Source organism: Macaca thibetana, chromosome 1 (genome assembly GCF_024542745.1).
Source record: "Macaca thibetana thibetana isolate TM-01 chromosome 1, ASM2454274v1, whole genome shotgun sequence".
NCBI classification, from domain to species: domain Eukaryota; kingdom Metazoa; phylum Chordata; class Mammalia; order Primates; family Cercopithecidae; genus Macaca; species Macaca thibetana.
Window position 1 is genome coordinate 50717864 of NC_065578.1, and position 23725 is coordinate 50741588.

The 23725-nt window shown below is 43.3% G+C and overlaps 1 protein-coding gene, 1 long non-coding RNA gene and 1 pseudogene across 4 annotated transcripts in view; 1 reads left to right on the forward strand and 2 right to left on the reverse strand.

The window, feature by feature from the left end:
- The window catches only part of EPS15 (epidermal growth factor receptor pathway substrate 15), a 167694-nt gene extending 166518 nt beyond the window's left edge, over window positions 1–1176 (reverse strand). Inside the window, exon 1 of one of the 2 annotated variants that reach the window (XM_050750498.1) lies at window positions 1020–1176. In XM_050750498.1, the coding sequence (XP_050606455.1) occupies window positions 1020–1052 (33 nt within the window). In that variant the 5' untranslated portion in view covers window positions 1053–1176. The remainder of the gene's footprint in view (window positions 1–1019) is intronic. The other variant, XM_050750663.1, reaches the window with a different exon arrangement.
- LOC126932245 (uncharacterized) lies at window positions 68–11446 on the forward strand. 2 transcript variants are annotated; one of them, XR_007718161.1, is made up of 3 exons: window positions 68–403; window positions 3821–3978; window positions 5435–11446. It is a non-coding gene; the product is annotated as an uncharacterized LOC126932245 (long non-coding RNA). The 2 variants fall into 2 exon arrangements; XR_007718160.1 differs by having other exon boundaries at window positions 70–318.
- Window positions 11447–19354: 7908 nt separating this feature from the next.
- On the reverse strand, window positions 19355–19455 carry LOC126944929 (uncharacterized; annotated as a pseudogene).
- Window positions 19456–23725: the final 4270 nt, after the last annotated feature.

Consider the following 23725-nt stretch of genomic DNA (forward strand, 5'->3'; position numbering starts at 1 on the left):
ACTTTATCATCCCAGACACCATGTTTACATTGTAATTGGCTTCTTTACAGAGAGGGAGGGACCAGGTTCCCAGCGTGAGTGATGTTTAGAGGTTTTCTGAGAAGCACAAGGACTGGACTTTGACAGGAAGCAACGAGACAAGAGGGAAGCTCAACAACACGTTTTGCTGAGGATTCCCCCAGGAGAAGTGCTCCCCGGGCGGCCGTTCCTGGCACCAAGACTGGCGGAGCCACCACACCCATTAAAGGGATCCACTGGGACAGCGATCAGGCGGGAACCCCCGAGGGGAAGTGGAAGTGGAAGTGGAAGCAGACGTGGGTAGGAAAGGCGGCATCGGGGGTCTGACCCAGAAGGAAACCTGATGAGGAGGGGGAGAGGCTGAACGGAGGAAGGGGCTGGCAGAGTAGGTAGTTGAGTAGGATGAGACTTCTTTGGAGGCGAAGCTAACTACATTAAATTGCTGGGGAGGGTTTCCGTCGGACTCTGGGGGAAAGGCAGGTCTGGAGAGGAAAGACTGGCTTGGGGGACTTGGGCGTCCGGCTCTGGAAGGCAACTCCAACTGGGGGCGGCGCGCAGCCTGCCCAGCGAGCAAGCCTCGTGCGGCCCGGGGGTGCGGCCGGCCCGCGCGAGCTCAACAGGAGCTCACCTGGGGTGCGTGCGGCCCGGTGGGAGGAAACTTCCTGGGTGGGTGAAAGCTGCCCCCCGCGAACCAGCCCGGCACCGGCAGAGCGCGGCCGGGTCATAGTCCACTCGGCGGCGGGGCGGAGGGCGGCGGCGCAGAGGGTGGCGAGGGCCGCGCGGGACGGGGCAGGGGGCGCCCGACGACCCTGGGCGAGGTCGCGGCGGCCGCAGCGGGGCTCCGGCTCCGGAGGGCGCCTCCCGCAGTCGCACCCGCTTTCCCTCACACACACCGGCCGCCCGGCCCACAAGCCGAGAAGCTGCCCGGGTCGACGAAGCTGAGGGCGGTGGGGGAGGGGGCACCGGCCGGCCGAGCCCAGCGGACGGGCGTGTGGCGTTACCTGTGTCAGAGAAAGCTGGGCCGCCGCAGCCATGGTGTTTCCATCATGCAAGGGAAGGGAAGGAAGGACCGGCTGACTGGGGCTCGGGGCGGGGAGGAGGCGGAGGGAGCGGCCGTAGGCGAGGCCGGGGCGGGCGGGCGGGCGTCTCCCCTAACTTCCACAACTTCCCTCCTCACGCCCGCCCCGCCCCGCCTGGCCCCGCCCGCCTGCCCGCCCGCCGGAGCAGGCCGCGGCGCCGCCCAAACCCTGGCACCGGAGTTTCAGCCGCTGGACCAGAGCCTGCCCCGGGGTCGCCTGGGAAAACCCGGGGCGGACATAAAATTAAAGCGGACGGGCTGCGGAGGCGACTCCAGATTGGCCTGTGAACTTCAGACAGGCCACCTACCTACGCTGAGCTCCTGCTTCTGAAAAATGGGGGAAATTATAACCAGAGGCCAAGTTGCTTACAAGGACTAAATGAGATAATGATAGAAAATAATAATGGCACTTTATATATGCCAGGCTCTGTACTAGACTCTTATTTTTTGAATTGTATGAATGAAGGAACTGAAACACAAGTGTCTTACTAAGGTCATATAGCTAATTATATAGCTGAATTAGGATCCAAATCTGACTGTAAAACCTTTATTTAACCATCTGCTAGTATATTGAAAAAGACATTAAGTCATTCCTTCCCACAGCCAAAATCCATTTGGAAAAGGGAAGCAAAAATGTATTTGCCCGGTGCCTGTCACACTTAGATTGTTTAACAAGGGAACGCTGGTGCCTGTAGCGCTCCTAGCTTCTCTCATTGTCCACTTGGCAAACTCCTCCTTTCTCAGGGCATAATTCAAGTATTACTTCCTTTGCAAAGTATCTTTTTCTCCTCCTCATGTCAAGTTACACACTCTCCTTTATAAGCTTTCTTCTCTACCTTGTGAAGTCATCACCCTAATGACAGTTTACACCTATCTATCCCTCTAGATTAAGAGCTCCTCAATGGCAAGAACTGTTTTCAATGTATTTCTATATCGTCAGACCCTAGCATTACAGTACGTGCTCAGTAAAGGCCTTCGTTCCTGCCTATATTAAACATAACACATCCTACACCTTCTGATGCTGCCAGTCTTCAATTGGAATACCCAGTTACTTGAAATTCATCTTCAAAGGCTCAGAGTATATACCACCTACTTCAAGACGCCTTCTAGGAACTCCACACCCCACCTCTAAGTTGTTCTGATGCGACCTTTTTTATACTCTGCCTTATTTGTAAGCGTTAGTTGAGGGCTTGTCTCCACCTCACTGCACTGTAAAATCCTTGAGGACAAGGGGCTGACTCACTACTATCTCTCCCTCATAGTTGAGCCTACCACAGAGACCTCAATAAATGTATTTGCCCGAATTGGTCTAAATTTCTTAGTTACGTTGGCTTCCCATGACAACAAACCACAACTCTATCAGGCCTACGCCCATTACCATTATCATAGCAGTCCCCGTAGTAGGAGGGACAACTGAACAAGACCCAGGATGGAGTTAGCCCCACCTAAGTTTTTAGACTATTGGCGCCACAAGCAAACCATTCCAGAAATTTCCCCAGGAACTCCTAATTATACTCAGACCCCTTCTGGCAAAGGCCAGCTAACAAAAGCAAGCCGTATAGGTCTGGTGAGTAACCATTTATTCAAGAGCATCTTCCTTGGCTTCTTTTTTGCTGTTAATCTCTTTAACTGAAGAAAGAATAAGAGATACTGTTTTACATTACTTCACTTTGGTACATTTATCAGCCATAACCACAACCGATGTTTCTACTGGTGTTTTCTACTTTATATTAGCACATTTGAGCTTCACAATTCTAAAAGGAAATAATCATCATACTCACTTTACAAATGAGGTCATGCAGGGTCACAGAGGCTTAGTGATTTGCCCAAGGTTATACAACTAATAGCCAAAGACACATAGTATAGTTAAATAAATAGGGCTCGGACATTAGGAATATCCAGGTTCCAGTCCTGGCTCTCCCATTCACTAGTTGTGTACCCTTAGGGTTGTTGTGAGGATGAATGAAATAACGTATACGAAAGTGCCTAAACTTGTAGCTACACAAATTATGAAATCTGAAAATCATGGAGCAAATTGCTTTGGGGAGTATAATTTCACTTGCTATTCAAGGAGACTCCTCCAAACCATGTGAGATGTAAGATATTCCTCTCAGATAAATAAGGTGGAATCCCTGCTGTATAATTTCCTGGAAAGGCAGTGGGAGTAGCAAAGAGAATATTAAGAATCACTTAGAGTGTGACCTCAGGCAAACCATTTAACCTCTCTGAGCTTCAGTTTCTCATATATGAGCTTCAGTTTCTCATATAGGAAATGTAAGGAATTATTACTGTTATAACTCTTATATGATTTATATTAAGTCAAAAGTCACACCTTATCCAGGCATGGTGGCACATGCCTATAGTCCCAGCTACACAGGAGACTGAGGCAGTTGCACAGAGCACAAATTCAGCCTGGGCAACACAGAGAGACCCCATCTCAAATAAATAATACCTTGTATGTATACAGTATTACTTTTCACAGTTTATAAATGTTTTATTTTTATTTCTTTTTTTTTTTGAGACAAGGTCTCACTCTGTCACCCAGGCTGGAATGCAACAGCGCAATCTCGGCTCACTGCAACCTCCGCCTCCTGGGTTCAAGCGATTCTTGTACCTCAGCCTCATGAGTAGCTGGGATTACAGGCACCCGCCACTACACTAGCTTATATATATATATATATATATATATATATATATATTTTTTTTTTTTTTTTTTCCTTGTAGAGATGGGGTTTCACCATGTTAGCCAGGCTGGTCTCGAACTCCTCACCTCAAGTGATCTGCCTGCCTCGGCTTCCCAAAGCACTGGGATTACAGGCGTGAGCCACCGCACCCGGCCAGATGTTTTTATTTATAGACTCTAGCACAACTTCTAATGTTCAGTAAGTACATTATAAAAGTTTGTTGAATTGAACTGAATACAATCTCATATATAATTGTTATTTGGATCTTCATTTTATCCCCATAAGAAAATCAAGGAACAACTATTTTATAAATAACTTCTATAAGTAAGAGCGTTGACAGCAGGCGTGGGTCTTGATTAACAAAAAATAGAAAGAATCAGATGCCCCAGCAAGGGAAAACTCCCTTAAAATCTTTATAGGGGTATTGCCCCACATCCCCCTCCAGACTACCAATAATTTGTAGTGGCTTCTTTCCTCATTCGTAGGTTCTGGTTTAAATTAATGACATGTAATGGGGGATGGGAGCATGTCTATAGGGAAGAGAGTAGGCCAAACTCCCAAAAAAGGCCTAGAACTTCTGAGAGAGGTTTTTTTTTTTTAAATGACAAACCAATGACAATTTGCAAATGTGTGTCCCAGATCTCATCAGAGCACTGGGTCATATCCCAAATCTATTTTAGGAGAGGAAAATGTAGCAATCGAATATATGTTATAATCTAACTCATTATAACAAGAATGAGCTGCATGGAGCAGACAAGAAGAATTTATCTGTTTTTTTCTAGGACAACTTAACGTCTCTGGGTCACTAAGCCTCATTTTCCTCATTATAACATTGAAGGTAGTAATATCTACTTTATATGGATGGTTTAAGGATTAGAGCTCATGTATAATGGCCTATCAAAGGGACTGGCCTGGACTAGATGTTCAATAAGTAGTAGCTATAGATACCATTCTTCAAGATCACTATTTAACTCTCCACCCTTCAGGCAACCCTCCAACAATTAAGTTGGTTTGACAGATATATTAGTTACATAAATAGGGGTGCCAGACCAGACCAGGTGGCTCACACCTGTAATTCTAGCACTCTGGAAGGCCGAGACAGGAGGATTCCATGAGCCCAGGAGTTCAAGACCAGCCTGGGCAACATAGTGAGATCTCATCTCTCTCTCTTTTTTTTTTTTGCCAATCAAATAAAAATAAATAAATAAATAAGAATGGGGGTGCTTTGAACAACTGACATATCCCAGTCATTGAAAAAGTAGATGTTCCCTAGGTAAATAAAGTTGTATCTGATGACTTAAATCTGAATACTAATAGACAACAATTGCTGTTTTCTTTTTTTTGTTTTATTTATTTATTTATTTATTTATTTAATTTGAGACAGTGTCTTGCTGTGTTGCCCAGGCTGGTCTTGAATTCCTGGGCTCAAGCCATCCTCCTGCCTTGGCCTCCCAAAGTGCTGGGATTATAGGTGTGAGCCACTGCACCCAGGCAAATTGCTGTTTTAATGTGCATTATTTCATTTATTCCTCAAAACAGCTCTACAAGGGTTATTTTTAATCTTTTTTTAACAGAAGAGGAATTTGTCCAAATTCATAATGACAACGCTGGGAATTATACACAGGTCTTCTGACTCAAATGCGCTTTTTCCTAGGGTGTGTTGCTGGTGTCCTGCAGATATTAATCACCACCCAAGAAAACTTGTTAAAATGGTGCCTTGAACATGGGAAGCTGAAGATGAGGCTCTGGATTTACGATAAACCTAAACCCAGGATGAGCCTAAAGAGGAGACCTTAAATCATAAACAGCTTTGTCACCAACCATTTTCTATCCTACTCTAACTCCAACCCCCCTCCCCAATCCATCCTTAAAGGAAATCAAGACTATTTTTATTTTTCTTATTTTCCAGCTTTTAGAGGCAACTGTCATATCAATGCTTCATGAACACTGTGTTTCTGTAATATCAGCATCTAGAAAGTTCAGAAATGTGAGGTGATAGAGACTATGAAAAAAAAAATGAGGAACTCTCCAAATACACAAAGAGACAGTTGATTTGCATGAGACTTTGAGAGATGGGCTTTCCATATAGATGGTGCTAAACTATATTTTAAAATCTTACTACAATTCTTATGGTAATCTGAAGCTCATCCTTCTAAGCTGCTGGTTTCATAAATATAGTCCATCATTGTTCGCGTTTGCACAGGGCAGAAAGAATATGTGAGGCGGCACAATAACAACAATTGTGCTACGCAAATAACCATCCCTGTGCCAGGGACTGAGCCATGAAAATAACAAGCAGTAAGAGATTTGTAAATGCCACACACATGCAGGGTGTGATAGGACAGTTCAAAATTGTCATCATTGCTAACTTTTCAGGGCAATGGGATGCCCTGGGAAGAACTTGAGTTTAGGACTGGGAAGGCCCAGGTTGGTCCGGTTTTGGTCCTGCAGGTTCTTTGTTTGGTGACTTTGCAGAAGTCAGGAACTATACCAAGTCATGGTTTTCTCTCCTGTAAACTGAAAGTAATAATAATACCTACCTGCTCATGCCATTACAATGATTAAATGAAGGTTCATGTGAAAGCCTGACACACAGCAGAAACTAGATAAGCATTAGCTCCTTTTTCTTCCTACTGGAGAACATGTAGGGTTTAAGTAACCAGAGCATAAAAATAGAAAATATTTTTAAAGGTTTCCAGTGGCCTTCCAAAGCCCATTTAATGTTTTTTTAAATATCATTTATTTAATCCATTTGTAATATTTATTGAGTACTATACAGTAAGAGAGGTTATTATATTTATGTCCCCAAAGGCCATTGGCTTCTAGTGAGAAAGCAAACACTGTTTTGCCCTTGCCCTATGTCCTTCCTTTCCTCTCTGTCCTTTATGAAGAGTCCTGGAAGCCTTAAGAAACCAAAAGGAACACCACAGGAAAGAAACCTTGCACTCATGGCTGCAGGGTCTTTCATCTGCAGGTTTCAAAGCATTTTCTCCGTAGGTAATTACTAGCCCTGCTTACCATGTGTGAATGCTGAGACACCATCAAATTAAGAAGCTTGCCCTAAATCACAAGGCAAGTCAGAGGATGGGCTACAGACAGAACAAAGCTGTCCTGTTTGCCAGACTTGGGCTCTAAAGTAGGGCACATGAGAGTCAACAGAAGACTTCAAGTGACGAGGAAAAAGGTTTGAGGAATTCTGATTCCGAATCAGTGCAATAACAAGAGCATGGGCTTCAGAGTCAAATTTGGTTTCAAATCTCAGCTCAGCCCCATTTGACTGGCTGCCTGACCTTTGTCAAATCATAAACTAAGTCTAGTTTCCCTTTTTGTGAAATGAGAATATTCTTACTTCTAAGGGTTTCGGGGAAAGTTAAATTATGTAACTAGTGTGAGAGAGCCTGGTTCAGTATCTGTCACTTAGCAGGTGCTGATAATGTTGGTTTATGTCATTGTGAAAAGTTAATATATCTCCCCCACAAACACAAAATAGCAAATAGACAACTCTTTCAGTCAAAGATTTTCAAAGCCATAATCACAGTTGTGTCTCAGTTTAAACCCATGACATCTCACATTATAGCACAAATAGAGGATGCCTTGTTCAGGCCTTCATCACTTTTCTTCCTTGATTCTGTGCTTTCTCTCATAGCCCGAGTCCAATCTACCAGCAAGTTCTGTCGGCTCAATCTCCAATATATATCCAAAATCCTAATTTCCAGGTCTGACCACTTTTTACTATCTCCACTACCATGGCCTTTCTCTTGGACCACTGCTAAAGTTTCTTTTTTTTTTTTCTTTTTTTTTTTTTTTTTGAGACGGAGTCTCGCTCTGTCGCCCAGGCTGGAGTGCAGTGGCTGGATCTCAGCTCACCGCAAGCTCCGCCTGCCGGGTTTACGCCATTCTCCTGCCTCAGCCTCCTGAGTAGCTGGGACTACATTAGGTGGGACTACAGGCGCCCGCCACCTCGCCCGGCTAGTTTTTTGTATTTCTTAGTAGAGACGGGGTTTCACTGTGTTAGCCAGGATGGTCTCGATCTCCTGACCTCGTGATCCACCCGTCTCGGCCTCCCAAAGTGCTAGGATTACAGGCTTGAGCCACCGCGCCCGGCCAAGTTTCTTAACCAATATCCCTACTTCCATGATTTTGCCTATGTTCATTCTCCATATCATAAACTGAAGAATCTATTTTTATTTACATCACCCAGGCTGCAGTGCAGTGGGATGATCATGGCTCACTGCAGTTTTGAACTCCTGGGCTTAAGCAATCCTCTTGCCTCAGCTTGAATGATCTTTTTTTTCTTTTTATGAGACAGCATCTCACTCTGTCAGCGAGACTGGAGTGCACTGGTTCAATTTCAGCTCACTGCAGCCTCCATCTCCCAGGCTCAGTTGATCCTCCTACCTCAGCCTCCAGAGTAACTGGGACTACAGGTTCACACCACCACACCCAGCTAATTTTTGTATTTTTGTAGAGACAGGGTTTTGCCACATTGCCCAGGCTGGTCTTAAACTCTTAGACTTACGTAATCCACTTGCCTCGGCCTCCCAAAGTGCTGGGATTACAGGGGTGAACCACTGCACTCTGCCTGAATGACCTTTCTAAAACATAAACCAGATCTTATTATTTTCCTGGTTAAAACCCTACAGAGACTTCTCATCAAGCACCTGAACATGGCCTACCGTGGGTAAAATATGTGTCATCTAAGCCCAGAAGAGCAAGATGTTTGGTGAAATGGAGCATGGTAGAGATGAGAGAGAGGAACTAGCAGAGAAAGGTGGAAGGGGTGTTAGAAAATACCCAGAGGGACTCATGACTGGACTATAAGAGGTTGAGAGAAATGTTTCTTTCTGGAGATTCTCTTTTTTGTAAAATGAGGATATTCTTACTTCTGAGGATTTTGGGGAAAGTTAAATGATACAACTGGTGTGAGAGAGCCTAGTTCAACATCTGTCATTTAGCAGGTGGTGGTAATGTTGGTTTATGTCACTGGGGAAAGTAGCTCAAGAGATTCCCAAAACTAGCTCAAGAGATTCATAATCACCACTGGAAGCAAAGGAGATTCTTATTGTTTTCTGTTGATGGCATTTTAAAATCTAGTGGCCTGGATTTTTTTTTAAGCACCCAATCAGGAATCTATTTTATCCTTTTTTTTTATTTATTTATTTTTACTTCTATTTTTATTTTTGAGTCTCACTCTGTCACCAGACTGGAGTGCAGTGGCACCATCTCAGCTCACTGCAACCTCTGCCTCTCAGGTTCAAGCGATTCTCTTGCCTACTCAGCCTCCTGAGTAGCTGGGATTAGAAGCACGCGCCACCACACCTGGCTAATTTTTGTATTTTTAGTAGAGACGGGGTTTTGCCAAGTTGGCCAGGATCGTCTTGATCTCCTGACCTCGTGATCTGCCCACCTCGGCCTCCCAAAGTGCTGGGATTACAGGCATGAGCCACCACACCTGGCCTATTTACCCTTTTAAAAGTAAGAATTATACACTAAGAGCCCTAACATCAGGACAATGGTTAAGATGGACTTTGGAATCAAATTTGACATTGAATCAAGGTCCTCCACTTACAAGCTACAACACCATGGTCAAGTTATTAAAACTCTTTGACCCTCAGTTTCATGCAGACTACCATACAGAATGAGTAAAAGAATTAAATAGACAATGATTATAAAGCACTTTGCATAGTATCTGAGACATGGGGAGTAAGTGCTCAACAAATGGGGACTATCCAATGATGATGGTGATGATGAGGATGATGACGATGATTAAGAATTGGGTTATCTTTAAAAAAAATTTTTTTTTAGATACAGGGAGTCACTCTGTCACCCAGGATGGAGTGCAGTGGTGCAATCATAGCTCACTGTAGACTCAAACTCCTGGGCTCAGGTAATTTCCCACCTCAGCATCCCAAGCAGCTGGGACTACAGACACATGTTCCCATACCTGGATAATATTTTTATTTTTTATAGAGACTGGGTCTCACTAAGTTACCTAGGCTGGTCTTGAACTCCTGGGCTCAAGCAATCCTCCTGTCTCAGTCCTCCCAAAGTGCTGGGATTACAGACATGAGTCACTGCCTGGGTGCCTGGGTGCCTGCCTAGGGTGAGATTTAAATTGGCCTTGTAAGCGAATAAAAAGTGAAGTCTATTCTGAGGGCAATGTGGAGTCATTGAAAGGTTCCCAGGAAGGAAAATAAAAATCCAAAATCATGTTATAGAAAGGTAACTGAGCCGGGCACAGTGGCTCATGCCTGTAGTTCTAGCACTTTGGGAGACTGAGGCGGGCAGATCACTTGAGGTGAGGAGTTCGAGACCAGCCTGGTCAACATGGCAAAACTCCATTTCTACTAAAAATACAAAAAAAAAAAAAAATTTGCCAGGTACTGTGGTGCACGACTGTATGCCCAGCTACTCGGGAGGCTGAGGCACGAGAATCTCTTGAACCTACGAGGCAGAGGCTGCAGTAAGCCAAGATCATGCCTCTGAACTCTAGCCTGGGGGTGACAGAGCAAGACTCTGTCTCAAAAACAAAAACAAGAAAGGTAACTCTATTCAGCATTACACTGGAGTTTCCAGCCAGGGCAATTAGGCAAGAAAAAAATAAAAAGCATCCTTATTGAAAAAGAAGTAAAACAATATTTGCAGATGAGATGATCTTGTATATATAGAAAATCCTAAAGAAAGAAAAATCTATTGGAATAAATGAGTTCAGCGAAGTTGCAAGATACATTAATATAGAAAAATCAATTATATTTTTATACACTAGCAATGAATAATCTGAAAATGATAGCCAGGTATGGTGGCTCATGCCTGTAAGTCCCAGCTACTTGGGAGGCTGAGGCAGGAGAATTGCTTGAGCCCAGGAGGTAGAGGTTGCAGTGAGCTGAGATCCCGCCACTGCGCTCAAGACTGGGTGACAGAGTGAGACTCTATCTCGAGGGAGAAAAAAACTGAAAATGAAATTTAAAAATCAGTTCTGGCCTGGCACAGTGGCTCACCTCTGTAACCCCAGCACTTTGGGAGGTCAAGGTGGGTGGATTGCTTGAGGTCAGGAGTTTGAGACCAGCCTGGGCTACATGGTGAAACCCTGTCTCTACAAAAAAAAATGCAAAAATTAGCCGGGCATGGTGGTGTGCACCCATGGTCCCAGTTCCTCAGGGGGCTGAGGTGGGACAACCACTTCAGCTCTCCCGGGCAGAGGTTATAGTGACCCCAGATCACACCACTGCACTCCAGCCTGGGTGACAGAACCAGACTGTCTAAAAAATAAAGAATAAAAAATATCAATTCCATTTACAATAACATCAAAAAGAAAAAATACTTAAGAATAAATTTAATAGAAATACAAGATTTGCAAATAAAAACTGCAAAATATTGGCCAGGCGCGGTAGCTCATGCCTGTAATCCCAGTACTTTGGGAGGCTGAGGTGGGTGGATCACGAGGTCAGGAGATGGTGACCATCCTGGCTAACATGGTGAAACCTCGTCTCTGCCAAAAATACAAAAAATTAGCCAGGCGTGGTGGCGGGTGCCTGTAGTCCCAGCTACTCGGGAGGCTGAGGCAGGAGAACGGCGTGAACCCGGGAGGCAGAGCTTTCAGTGGGCCGAGATCGCGCCACTGTACTCCAGACTGGGCGACAGAGCGAGACTCCGTCTCAAAAAAAAAAAAAAACTCTAAGAAGAAAGCATAGATGTAAATCATCTTTATTAGATTAGGCAATGATTTCTTAGATATAACACCTTAAAGCACAAGCAACAAAAGAAAAATTAGATAAAATGGATGTCATCAAAACTTCTGTACTTTGAAGGACACTGTCAAGAAAGTGAAAAGACAATCCAAAGAATGGGAGAAAATATTTACAAATCAAATATCTGACAAGTGAATTCTAACGAGAATATATAAAGAACCCTTACAACTCAACAATAAAAAGACAAATAAACCAGGCATGGTGGCTCACACCTGTAATCCCAGCACTTTGGGAGGCTGAGGTGGGAGGATTCCTTGAAACCCAGGAGTTCAAGACCAGCCTGAACAACATATCAAGACCCTGTCTCTAAAAAAAAAAAAAAAAAAAATTAGCCAGGCGTGGTGAGCCCAAGAGTTTGAGGCTGCAGTGAGCTATGATTGCATCATTGCACTCCACCTGAGTGACAGACTGAGACCCTGCCTGTAAAAAAAATTAAAATTATGGCCTGGTGCAGTGGCTGACACCTGTAATCCCAGCACTTTGGGAGGCCAAAGCAGGTGGATCACTTGAGGTCAGTTTGAGACCAGCCTGGCCAACATGGTGAAACCCTGCCTCTACTAAAAATATCAAAATGCCTGGAATCCCAGCTGCTCGGGAGGCTGAGGCAGGAGAATCACTTGAACCCGGGAGGCTGAGGCTGCAGTGAGCCAAGATCAGGCCACTGCACTCCAGCCTGGGCAACAGAGCGAGACTCCATTGCAAAAAAGAAAAAAAAATAAGGCTAGGCGTGGTGGCTCATGCCTGTAATCCCAGCACTTTGGGAGGCCGAGACAGGCAGATCACCTGAGGTCAGGAGTTTGAGACCAACTCCTGACCAACATGGTGAAAACATGCCTCTACTATAAATACAAAAGAACTAGCTGGGTGTGGTGGCGCATGTGCCTGTAATCCCAGCTACTCAGGAGGCTGAGGTGGGAGAATCACTGGAACCTGGGAGGCAGAAGTTGCAGTAAGCCAAGATCACGCCACTGCACTCTAGCCTGGTGAGAGAGCGAGACTCTGTCTAAAAAAAAAAAAAAAAAAAAAAAAGAATAAAAACATTTAAAGAAAAAATATTATTTGGACTGGAGTGGGATAATAAACTGTAGATAAACAAGGGCAGAAATTGGTAAAACATATATAAGATTATTGCAATAATGCAGATATGATAATGGCTTGGGGCAGGGTGTTAGTAGTGTGGTGAGAGGTGGTATTGCTCACTTTTTCTTAAGGTGAGCAACAACGCAGCATTTTTTAAAAAGTGAATGGAATGATCTGGTAGAAGAAGAAACACTGATGATACAAGCAAGAGAGGGAATTGTTGGAGTGCAGGGGAAAGAACTGGCTTTGAGAATACTGAAGAGGGCTGAGTATGTGGGCATGCATGCAGGTGGTTGGGTTATCTGCTGAGAAGGAGGAAAAAGGAGAGGATATGAAAAGCTTGAGAAAAGTTATGAAATAAGCATTTAGGAAAAGTGGATGCACTTGAAAATGTAGTATGATTCCCAGGTAGCACTAAAAGCCCACTTGAGGTCAGTGGCGATGAATTTTAAGAGTCCAGTTGACACAGTTGTGGGTTTTTCTTCATCCCCTTTCCCAAAGGCAGAGAGTAGGTAGAGTTAGATTGTTCAGGGTAGGGATCTTGTGAAGCAAAATGAGAATGCAAGAGGAGGCAAGAGAAAAGAGGACCTATCAAGGGAGTGATTTTAACATCGGACCTTGGAGTTTAGATGGGTAAAAAGGGAAGTGAGACACAAGATAGGTGAGGAACGGTGAAGAGACATTAGGATCACTGGATTGTAAGGCCCAGGGAGGGATCAGAGAAGTGTTGGAGTCAGGGCATTGGAAGGAGTGAGCTGAAAAAACAGGAGAGTTAGAAAGATAAGTAAGATTATTGGTAGATTATTAATCACTGGAAGCAACCTCCAAAAAAAAATCACAGTATTAAGACCCAGTTCATGCCCTCTAAGTGCTCACTCTGTGATGGGAAAGACAAGACAGAATGAAATAAATATTAAAGAGAAGTACATGCTGCCGGGTGCAGTGGCTCACGCCTGTAATCCAATACTTTGGAAGGCTGAGGTGGACGGATTGCCTGAGCTCAGGAGTTCGAGACTAGCCTGGCAACATGGTGAAACCCCATCTCTACTAAAAAAAATTACAAAAAATTAGCTCGTCATGGTGGTGCATGCCTGTAGTCCCAGCTACTCTGGAGGCTGAGGCAGGAGAATCCCTTGAACCCAGGAGGCGGAGGTTGCGGTGAGTGGATATCACACCACTACACTCCAGCCTGGGCAACAGAGCGAGACTCTGTCTCAAGAAAAAAAGAAAAAGAAAAAGAAAAAAGAGGAAGTACATGAAATGGCTGTGGGAGCCAAAAGGAAGCTGTGAGTAAACATGAGGGTCAGATCAAGGAAAGCCTCCAAAGCAGGTGGCATTTGAATCAAGCCTCAAGATGGAGCAAATGCAGAACATGGCCTGAATAAATGTCCACAGTTATACCATTGCAGTGAGTGCTCAGAAAACAGATGTTGGAGTGCAGGGTGGGAACTATGGCAGGACATGAGACTAGAAAATTATCTGGAACAGGCAAGGGATTTTGAATGTCAGGCTAATGCCTGGGCATTTTCTTTCTTTCGTTCGTTCGTTCGTTCTTTCTTTCTTTCTTTCTTTCTTTCTTTCTTTCTTTCTTTCTTTCTTTCTTTCTTTCTTTCTATTTTTTTTTTTAATTTTTTAATTTTCTAATTTTTTTTTTTTTAGCAGAGGAATAGATAATAGTGAGGTTAGGGGTTAGAGGTTATTATTCTAAATAATTGATCTCATCTGGGCGCGGTGGCTCACACTTGTGATCCCAGCACTTTGGGAGGCCGAGGCAGGTGGATCATGAGGTCAGGAGTTTGAGACTAGCCTGACCGACATGGTGAAACTCCATCTCTACTAAAAATATAAAAAGTAGTGGGGAGTGGTGGCACATGCTGTAGTCCCAGCTACTCAGGAGGCTGAGGCACAAGAATCGCTTGAACCCGGGAGGAAGAGGTTGTAGTGAGCTGAGATTGTGCCACTGCACTCCTGCCTGGGCGATAGAGGGACACTCCATCTCAAAAAAAAAAAAAAAATTGATCCCAGTTGTTTGTCATGTTATGAAGTCATACTGGTTTTTGAATTTTGAACAGTCTAGTATATTTTATTCTCCATCATGTCCCTAAGTCATATTAGGGAAGTTTTATGCTTTGGATTTTTTGATTGTCCTTTTAAGATCATCTCCCCTCTATGGCAATGATAATGTTGGTTCTTTCTAAATAATGTTCTGTCACATGGTCATTCATTTTTTTTTTTTTTTTTTCCAAATGGCCTTCAACTTCATCCCCTAATGTTGGTAGGAAAGTCTAAGATCCCTCAGCAATCTGAAGCTCCTCTCAGAAAGGGGTGAGAAGTAGGTCGGATAGGATCAGAACTATGCTGTCCAGGGCATTCAGACCCGTTGGGAAGTGGATAAGAATTAAAGGTGAACAGTCAGATCCTCCCAGGGAGAGGAAGCCACAAGAGACACAGCCTCACAACTGTGCTGTCACAGTGTTTTCAGAACTCAGTACCAGTACCAATGATGGGGCCAAGCTTTTTGCAAGTGACGTTTATTATGTCATTTGAAAATATCAGAATCTCTGTCTTCACAGGCTAACCAGATGAGTATTGAAACCATTAATTTCTCTACCATGTCATTGTGGCTTTGGGCAAGCCCCTTCCCTCCTCTGGACCCAGGGTCCTGCCTATAAAACGAAGGGGCTCTATTCATCCTCCTCTAGGATCCCTTTCAATTCTGACAGGCTCTAATTTTTCTGTTATCAGTTATTCTTTATTCACCTTACAATATGTGCCAGCTTTTTTCAAGATGTGAGACCCTCTCACCCTCTTACTCCTCTCCTCAACCCCCTGTTATGACTTGTTGGGCTTTTCTTGTTTAAAACATTTGGAAAAAGTGGTGTGTTCACAGGACCTTTATTTGCCCTAAGACATTTGAGAGAAAAATCATGTGAAGGCCTTTGTTTTGTTCCAGCAACCGAAACAATAAAACCACCAGGATCGCCTGCAGCATCATTTTCTACTGCCCTCAAGTGGTTGTGGCCCAAATGTCTTTTCCTGGTTGCAGTTTAAGGAATAAAACGTGTTTTCAGAAGTGCTCTTGGCGTCTAGGAGAGGGTAGGAGAGTCAGAGTCACAAAGGGCCTGAGGTGGAAAGGCCCTTCCCTACAGGATGTCTGATCTAAGTCCCTCGTCTCGAAAGGGAGAGACTGAAGCCCATCTTGGTTCTCTGATCAGTGAACAAACCTAGTTTCTTCTATCTTTAAAGAGCTATTTTATGACCCTGACTCTATTTCTGGCTCCATTTCTCTGCTCCCATTCACAGCCAAATTTTCTAAAGAGTTATCTCCATACTGTTTCTATTTCCTCATCCATGCTGTATTATCATTACTTTTTATTTATTTTTTAAAAATAAAATAATAATCTCACTCTGTCACCCAGGCTGGAGTGCATCGGGCTGATCTTGGCTCATTTCAGCCTCTGCCTATGAGTTCAAGTGATTCTCCTGCCTCAGCCTCCCAAGTAGCTGGGACTACAGGAGGTCACCACCAAGCCCGGCTAATATTTGTATTTTTAGTAGAGACAGGGTTTCACCATGTTGGCCAGGCTGGTCTCGAACTCCTGACCTCAAATGTTAACCACCCCGCCGCCGCCCTTGTCTCCCAAAGTGCTGGGATTACAGGCATGAACCACCGTGCCTGGCCTTACACTTTATTTTTTAACTTTTTACTTTGAAATAATCTCAAACTTGCAGAAGAGCTGCAGAAATATTACAAAGAATTCCCAGATGCCCCAGAAGTTCTCATGTGTGGGCATATGCCTACATGCATATACATGGATATGTATATTTTTTCCTGAGCCATTTATATTACAGTATTAAATATTTCAGTGTGTATTTTCTGAGAACAAGGACATTCTCTTATATACCTACATACTCACTCAGTACAATGACCAAATCCAGAAATTTTAAATTGACATAGTGCTTATATACAGTCCATATTCAACTTTCACTAATTGGCCTGATAATGTCCTATAATATACAACAGTATTTTCCCCCACCCAGGTTCTGATCCAGCGCCTGATACAGGTAATGCATTATACTTAACTGTCATCCCTTTTTTAAAGGTTTTTTTTTATAATTATTATTTTTTAGAAACAGGATCACGCTCTGCCACCCAGGCTGGAGGGCTGTGATTCAATCACAGCTCACAACCTTGAATTCCTGGGCTCAAGCGATCCTCCCACCCCTGCTTCCAGACTAGCTAACTAGTACCACAGGCATGCACCACTATGCCCGGCTAATTTTTTAAAAAATTATTATTGTAGAGGCGGGGTCTCGTTATGTTGCCCAGACTGGTCTGTAATTCCTAGCCTCAAAGCGATCCCCCTGTCTCTGCATCCCAAAGTGCTGGAATTTCAGGTGTGAGCCACCACACCCAGCCTGTTATAACTCTTCAGTCTCCTTTAATCTAGAATAGTTCCCCAGTCTATCCCTATTATTCAAGATATTCACATTTTTAAAGAGTACTGGCCAGGTGTTCTGTAGTGTCTCCCCGTTTGGCTTTGACTCATGTTTTCTCGTGAAGGGATTTACATTTTTTTCCAGGCAGAAACACTAGTGATGTGATGCTGTGTCCTTCTCAGTGCATCATATGGGGAGAAACATGGTGTCACTTGGTCCCATTATTGATGGTGTTCACTTTGATCAGTGGATTAAGGTGGTATCTACCAGATTTCTTCACTGTAGAGTATTTTTTCCTATGTAAGTAATGGTAATCTGTAGAGAGGGACTTTGAAACTATGTAAATATCCTATTCCTCTTCAAACTTTTACCCAGTGGTTTCAACACTCATTGATAATTCTTGTCTTAATCAATTACTGTGATAGTTGCAAACTGGTGATTTTCTACTTCTATCATTCCATCTACATTTTTTAGTTGGCATTCTACTATAAGCAAGAATGTTTCCTTCTCTCTAATTATTATCATGAGTATAAACTAATGTATTCTTAGTTTATTTAATGAGTTATAAACCATTACCCTTATTATTTTTTAAATGTTCAACTTGTCCCAGGTTTGGCCAATGAGAACCTCTTCAAACCAGCTCCTGTGTCCTTTTGACATGTCTTCATCATTTTTTTTTTAACACCTCCTTGCTTTCTGGTATAATAAGATGTTCCAGGCTTATCTTCTACTTTCACTGCCTAGTCTGAAAATCAGCCATTTCTCCAAAGAGCTACTCTTTAGTGGGGAATGGTATTTAGAAACAAAGATCTGGGCATCAGATGTGCTCATTCCTACTGGAGTGTAATTGCTTCTAGGCCATTTTGGTAAACAGAGCCAAAGGGGAAAAATAACAACCTAATTTTGTTTAATTATTATTATAACTATTTTTAACAGAGACAGGGTCTCACTCTGTTGCCCAGGCTGGAGTGCAGTCATGCTATCATAGCTCACTGCAGATTTGAACTCCTGGGCTCAAGTGATCCTTATGCCTCAGCCTCTGGAATAGGCTAGGACTACAGGCCACTACGCTCAGCTAGTATTTTTAAATTCTTTATAGAGAGGGGGTCTCACTATGTTACCCAGGCTGGTCTTGATCTCCTGGCCTCAAGTGATCCTCCTACCTTGGCCTCCCAAAGTGCTGGGATTACAAGCTTGAGCCACTGCGACCAGCCCTGTTCAACCATTTTAAATTAAGAATTCGTTACTGGGCCGGGCGCAGTGGCTCAAGCCTGTAATCCCAGCACTTTGGGAGGCTGAGACGGGCGGATCATGAGGTCAGGAGATCGAGACCATCCTGGCTAATACAGTGAAACCCCATCTCTACTAAAAAATACAAAAAACTAGCTGGGCGAGGTGGCGGGCACCTGTAGTCCCAGCTACTCGGGAGGCTGAGGCAGGAGAATGGCATAAACCCGGGAGGCGGAGCTTGCAGTGAGCTGAGATCCGGCCACTGCACTCCAGCCTGGGCGACAGAGCGAGACTCCGTCTCAAAAAAAAAAAAAAGAATTCGTTACTGATACTTTAATTCCAATATAACACCACAAGATTCTTTCTCCTATTCCTTATTTGCATCTCCCTTTTCCCACAGTAAGAACTCAGGCTCTCAACAACATCAATGTCTTTATTCATTTGTTTAAAATTATGATATAGGCAGGGCATGGTGGCTCATGCCTGTAATCCCAGCACTTTGGGAGGCCAAGGCTGGCAAATTGCTTGAGGTCAGGAGTTCAAGACCACCTGGCCAACATGGTGAAACCCCATCTCTACTAAAAAATACAAAAATTAGCCGGGCATGGTGGTGCATGCCTGTAATCCCAGTTACTAGGAAGGCTGAGGCAGGAGAATCACTTGAACCCAGGAGGCAGAGGTTGCAGCGAGCCAAGATCGCACCACTGCACTCCAGCCTAGGTAACAGAGCACAACCCCATCTCAAAAACAAACAAATAAATAAATAAATAAGATATACACAGAATAGAATCGCTACATCCATTCTGCTAATAAAACAATCTACTAAATGGTTCAAGATTTGTTTGCAGTTTTGTTTTGTTTTTTGACAAAAGGTGTATATTCAAGTACTAGGTTCAAAAGTATTTGGATTAGTTTTTTTTTTTCCTTCAGAGTGATTATATTATTTATTTAAATATAGTTTGGTTCACTTGTTTCTGTTTATATTCAGTTTTAGGATCCCTTCCATTCTTGTTCGTTTAATTCTGTTTTTAAATATGTAAAGGTAAACATTGTCACAAAATTAAAATCCATACAAAAAGCATATAGAATGCTTCACAGATGTGTCATCCTTATGTAGGAGTCAAGCCAATTTTCTCTGTATTCCATGTTTTTGTAAATATGCTGTCAAAGCAAGCATACCTCTAATTCATTCTTCAACTTATTTAATTCTTACTTAGACCACCCACTTCACTGACCCTACTCCTGCCAAGATCATCAGTGAGCAATATTTTCCTTAGTCTTATTTGACCTTTCCACTCAACTGACTGCTCCAATTTTCTTGAAACCCTCTCCTCTCTTGGTTTTTGTGATACCACATTCTTCTGGTTTACTCTCTCTTCTCAGGTCTTTCCTCACTCTCCTTGTCTATTCCACCATCCTAAAATCCTCCAGACTCTTCTTAGCTCTCTTCACTTCTCTCTGCAGACTCTCTTCCTAGATGATCTCAACTATTTCTGTGTCTTCAAATGCTGATCATGCTAATGACTTCCAAATTTATATCTTTATCCCAGACCTCTCTTCTGGTCTCCAAAATGTATAACCCACTGTCTAATAGACGTCCACTTGGATGGCTTAAGACATCTCAGGTTTAACATGTCTAAAATAGAACTCCTAATTTCCCTGCCAAACCTACTTCGCCTTGGCTCCTAATATCTGCAAATGTCCCTTCCATCCCCCTGGTTAATCTAGCCAGAAACCTAGAAGTTATTCTTGATTCTTCCATGTACCTCAACTCCCATGTCTAATCCATCTGCAAAATATGAAAATTTTACCTCCAAAATTATGTCAAATTAGTCAATTTCTCTCTGTGTCTACCACCATCACTTCACTCATCATCTCTTACCCAGGCTACTCGTAAGCCTCATAACTGGCCTCCCCTCACCTTTTCTTTACCCTCTTCCTTTTATGCCCCCACATTCATTCTCCATACACCAGCTACAATGACTTTTCTAAAAACAAAATAATAATACGAGCTTACATTTGTTAGCGTCTATTATGTGCCAGGAACTGTTTTACGTATATCTAATCTATACAACAACTCCATGAAGTAAAACCCAAATCTACCTCAATTTTATAGATAAGGAAACTGGGGCACAGAGAGATTAAGAAATTTGCCCCAGGTCACACGGGCTTGGGCACACAGCCAGTAAATGGTAGAACTTAGGTTTGAACCAGGTTGACTTCTTAGCCTTCAAGCTTATCTGCCACACTATGCTAGATAATGTCACTACCTAGCATCAAATATTTGATGACTTCTCACTACACTGGAACTAAATTCCCAACTCCTTACCAAGGCCTGCAGAGGTCTGTGTGACATGTCGTCTTCCTACAACTCCAAACTCATCTCATGCTTCCCTTTCTTTTCCTTTGCTCCATCCACATGGCTTTCACACCCCAACCCCCATCATCTTCCTTGAACATGATAAACTCTTTCCTGCCAGCATCTTCTATCTCAAGTATTTAAACATCTTCTATCTCAAGTATTCTTCTTTTTTTCTTTTAAATCCCCTATTCTGAGAAACATCAAATACTCTTTTCTCTGATCTTCACACAGCTGGATCCTTCTCATTCTTCAGGTCTCATTTTAATTTTCATTTAATTAAAAAAAATTTTTTTTAAAGCTAGACACCATTAATTAGAATCATGCTATTTCTTAAGGAGGTCCCTCCCTGATATGTTCCATCTTGGCCCCATATTTGTTTTCTTCTTAGCCTTGAAACAATATGTTAGCTGATTAAAGTGCCTATAATCCCAGCACTTTAGGAGGCCAAGGTGGGCGGATCACGAGGTCAAGAGAGCAAGATCATCCTGGCCAACATTGTGAAACCCCTTCTCTACTTAAAAAAAAAAAAAAAAAATTAGCTCGCGTGGTGGTGCATGCCTATAGTCCCAGCTATTCAGCAGGCTGAGGCAGGAGAATCGCTTGAACCCAGGAGGCGGAGGTTGCAGTGAGCCAAGATAGCACCACTGCACTCCAGTCTGGTGACAGAACAAGACTGTCTCAAAACAAAAAAAAAAAATTTGTTGGCCAGGTGTGGTGGCTCATGCCTGTAATCCAGCACTTTGGGAGGTCGAGGTGGGCAAATCACTTGAGGTCAGGAATTCCAGACTAGCCTGGCCAACATGGTGAAACCCCGTCTCTACTAAAAATACAAAAATTAGCCAGGTTTGGTGGCGGGCGTCTGTAATCCCAGCTACTTGGAAGGCTGAGGCAGGAGAATTGCTTGAACCCGGGAGGCGGAAGCTGCAGTGAGCCAAGATAGTGCCACTGCACTCCAGTGTAGGCAACAGAATGAGACTCCATCTCAAAAAAAATACAAAAAAAATTTACCCAGGCATGGTGGCATGCACCTGCAATCCCAGCTACTCAGGAGGCTGAGGCAGGAGAATTGCTTGAACCTGAGAGGCAGAGGTTGCAGTGAGCTGAGATCATGCTATTGTACTCCAGCCCGGGCAACAAAGTGAGACTCTGTCTCAAAAAAAAAAAAATTATAATTATTTATTTGTTTGTTTGCTTGTTTGTCTCTCTTCCCCACTAAAATTAAGTGCTGTGAAGGCAGAGGCTATGTCTTAGTCACTTTCATTATGTTCAGAGACAAACAGTTTCCAGTTCATAGAAGGAACTGTAGAAATATCTGTTGTCTATCCATATATTATCTTTTCTACTTTATAGATCTGTTCATTCATAATTTCTTCTTCTTTATCACTTTGGCTTGTCATCATCCACACTCCTCCTCCCACACATACCCCTACTCAACCTCATGGCCTCTCTCTTTACATCCTGTTAGTCATAGTTTTTATTGCTGCTAATTGCCTCAATCACCTCATGCTGCCTGATTCAAATTCCTGAGAGAGAAATATTGATTTGTCCAACTCCTATTTTGGGAGCCAAGACACATTTGTAGGTCATTGGCAAGCCCATGGGTTGCTTGGCTTTGGGTCATATTCCCAGTCCTAGTCCAGACAGCTGTGTTAGAGAAGGGTGTGGGTGGGGACGGTCAGCACAGTGCTGTCTTTCTGCAAGGATGAGGATGCAGCAGGCTTGGTGACTGATATTTGAGCACAAGTTGTTGCAGCAGAAGCAACAAATAGTTAACCAGGCCTCACTTAGGCTGGGCTTTCTGGGAGGAAGGTCTTCCCAGTAGCTGCTCTCTGGGAGGAAGGTCTCAGGTTATGGTTGAGTCCAGTTTACTCTCCCTCTGGGGAGAATAGTAAACACAAATTGAAACCACTCACATTTACACAGAATTTTTTTTTTTTTTTAGACAGGATCTGGCTCTGTCACCCAGGCTGAAGTGCAGTGGCACGATCTCAGGTCACTGCAACCTCCATCTCCCAGGCTCAAGACATCTTCCCACCTCAGCCTCTTGAGTATCTGGGACTACAGGCATGTGCCACCAGGCCAAGCTAGTTTTTGAATTTTTAGTAGAGATGGGTTTTCACCATGTTGCCCAGGCTGGTCTTGAACTCCTGGGCTCAAAGCAGTCCATCCACCTTGGCCTCCCAAAGTGCTGGGATTACAGGCTTAAACCACTGCACCTGGCACATACAACCTTTCTAAAATTGCAAAAAGAGCATTTTTATCCCTCTGCATTTATACCTTCAGTGAGGTAAAGAATAGTTTCCATTTAACAAATAATAAAACTGAGGCTGGGAAGGTAAAGTGCTATGCCTAAGGTCCCACACACACTAAATAAGAGTCATCATTACATCCCAGATCTCTAGACTCCCACTCAAGGTCTCCTTTCACTGTACATATCTTGTTGCCCTCATTTCCTTCCTGGGACTTTAATCTTGAATCACAGCCCAAGGATTTTTAAGGGCAACCATTTGAATGGCCAGCGAAAAGTTCTAAAACAGCTTGATGATAATTGAAGTTTCCTATAAGGCAGCACTCTATAGGTAGGTTCTATGGGCTCTGGGCTCCCAGTATAATTATCAAGTGTCAAGAATTTATGGAGTAATTACCATGTGCCAGGCACTCTACTTTACGTATACTCTCTCAATCCAGCCTCACAACATGCATGTAAGGTATATGTTATTATAATTCCCACTTTACAGATGAGGACACTGAAACTTAAGAAAGTAGGTCACTGGACCAAAGTTCAAAATCTAGTAAATGCAGTGCTGGAATCCTAACTCAGGTCTGTCTGACTCCAAAGCCCACCTCCCTTTTCATGATCAGCTTGATTTTGTCACTTGATTTATGTGAACTTCCATTTCCTTATCAGTAAAATGGGGATATCAGGGCCTAATTCATGGGACTATTGTAGGTTTACGCACAATCACCTAGAGGGAGAACCTATTTCAGTAAACAGAGCAGATACACACTATCTTTCAGTTTAGTCGGAAACGAAATCCTTCATGTGAGAAAAGAAGCAGAATTATCAACTCCAATTGCCTATAGG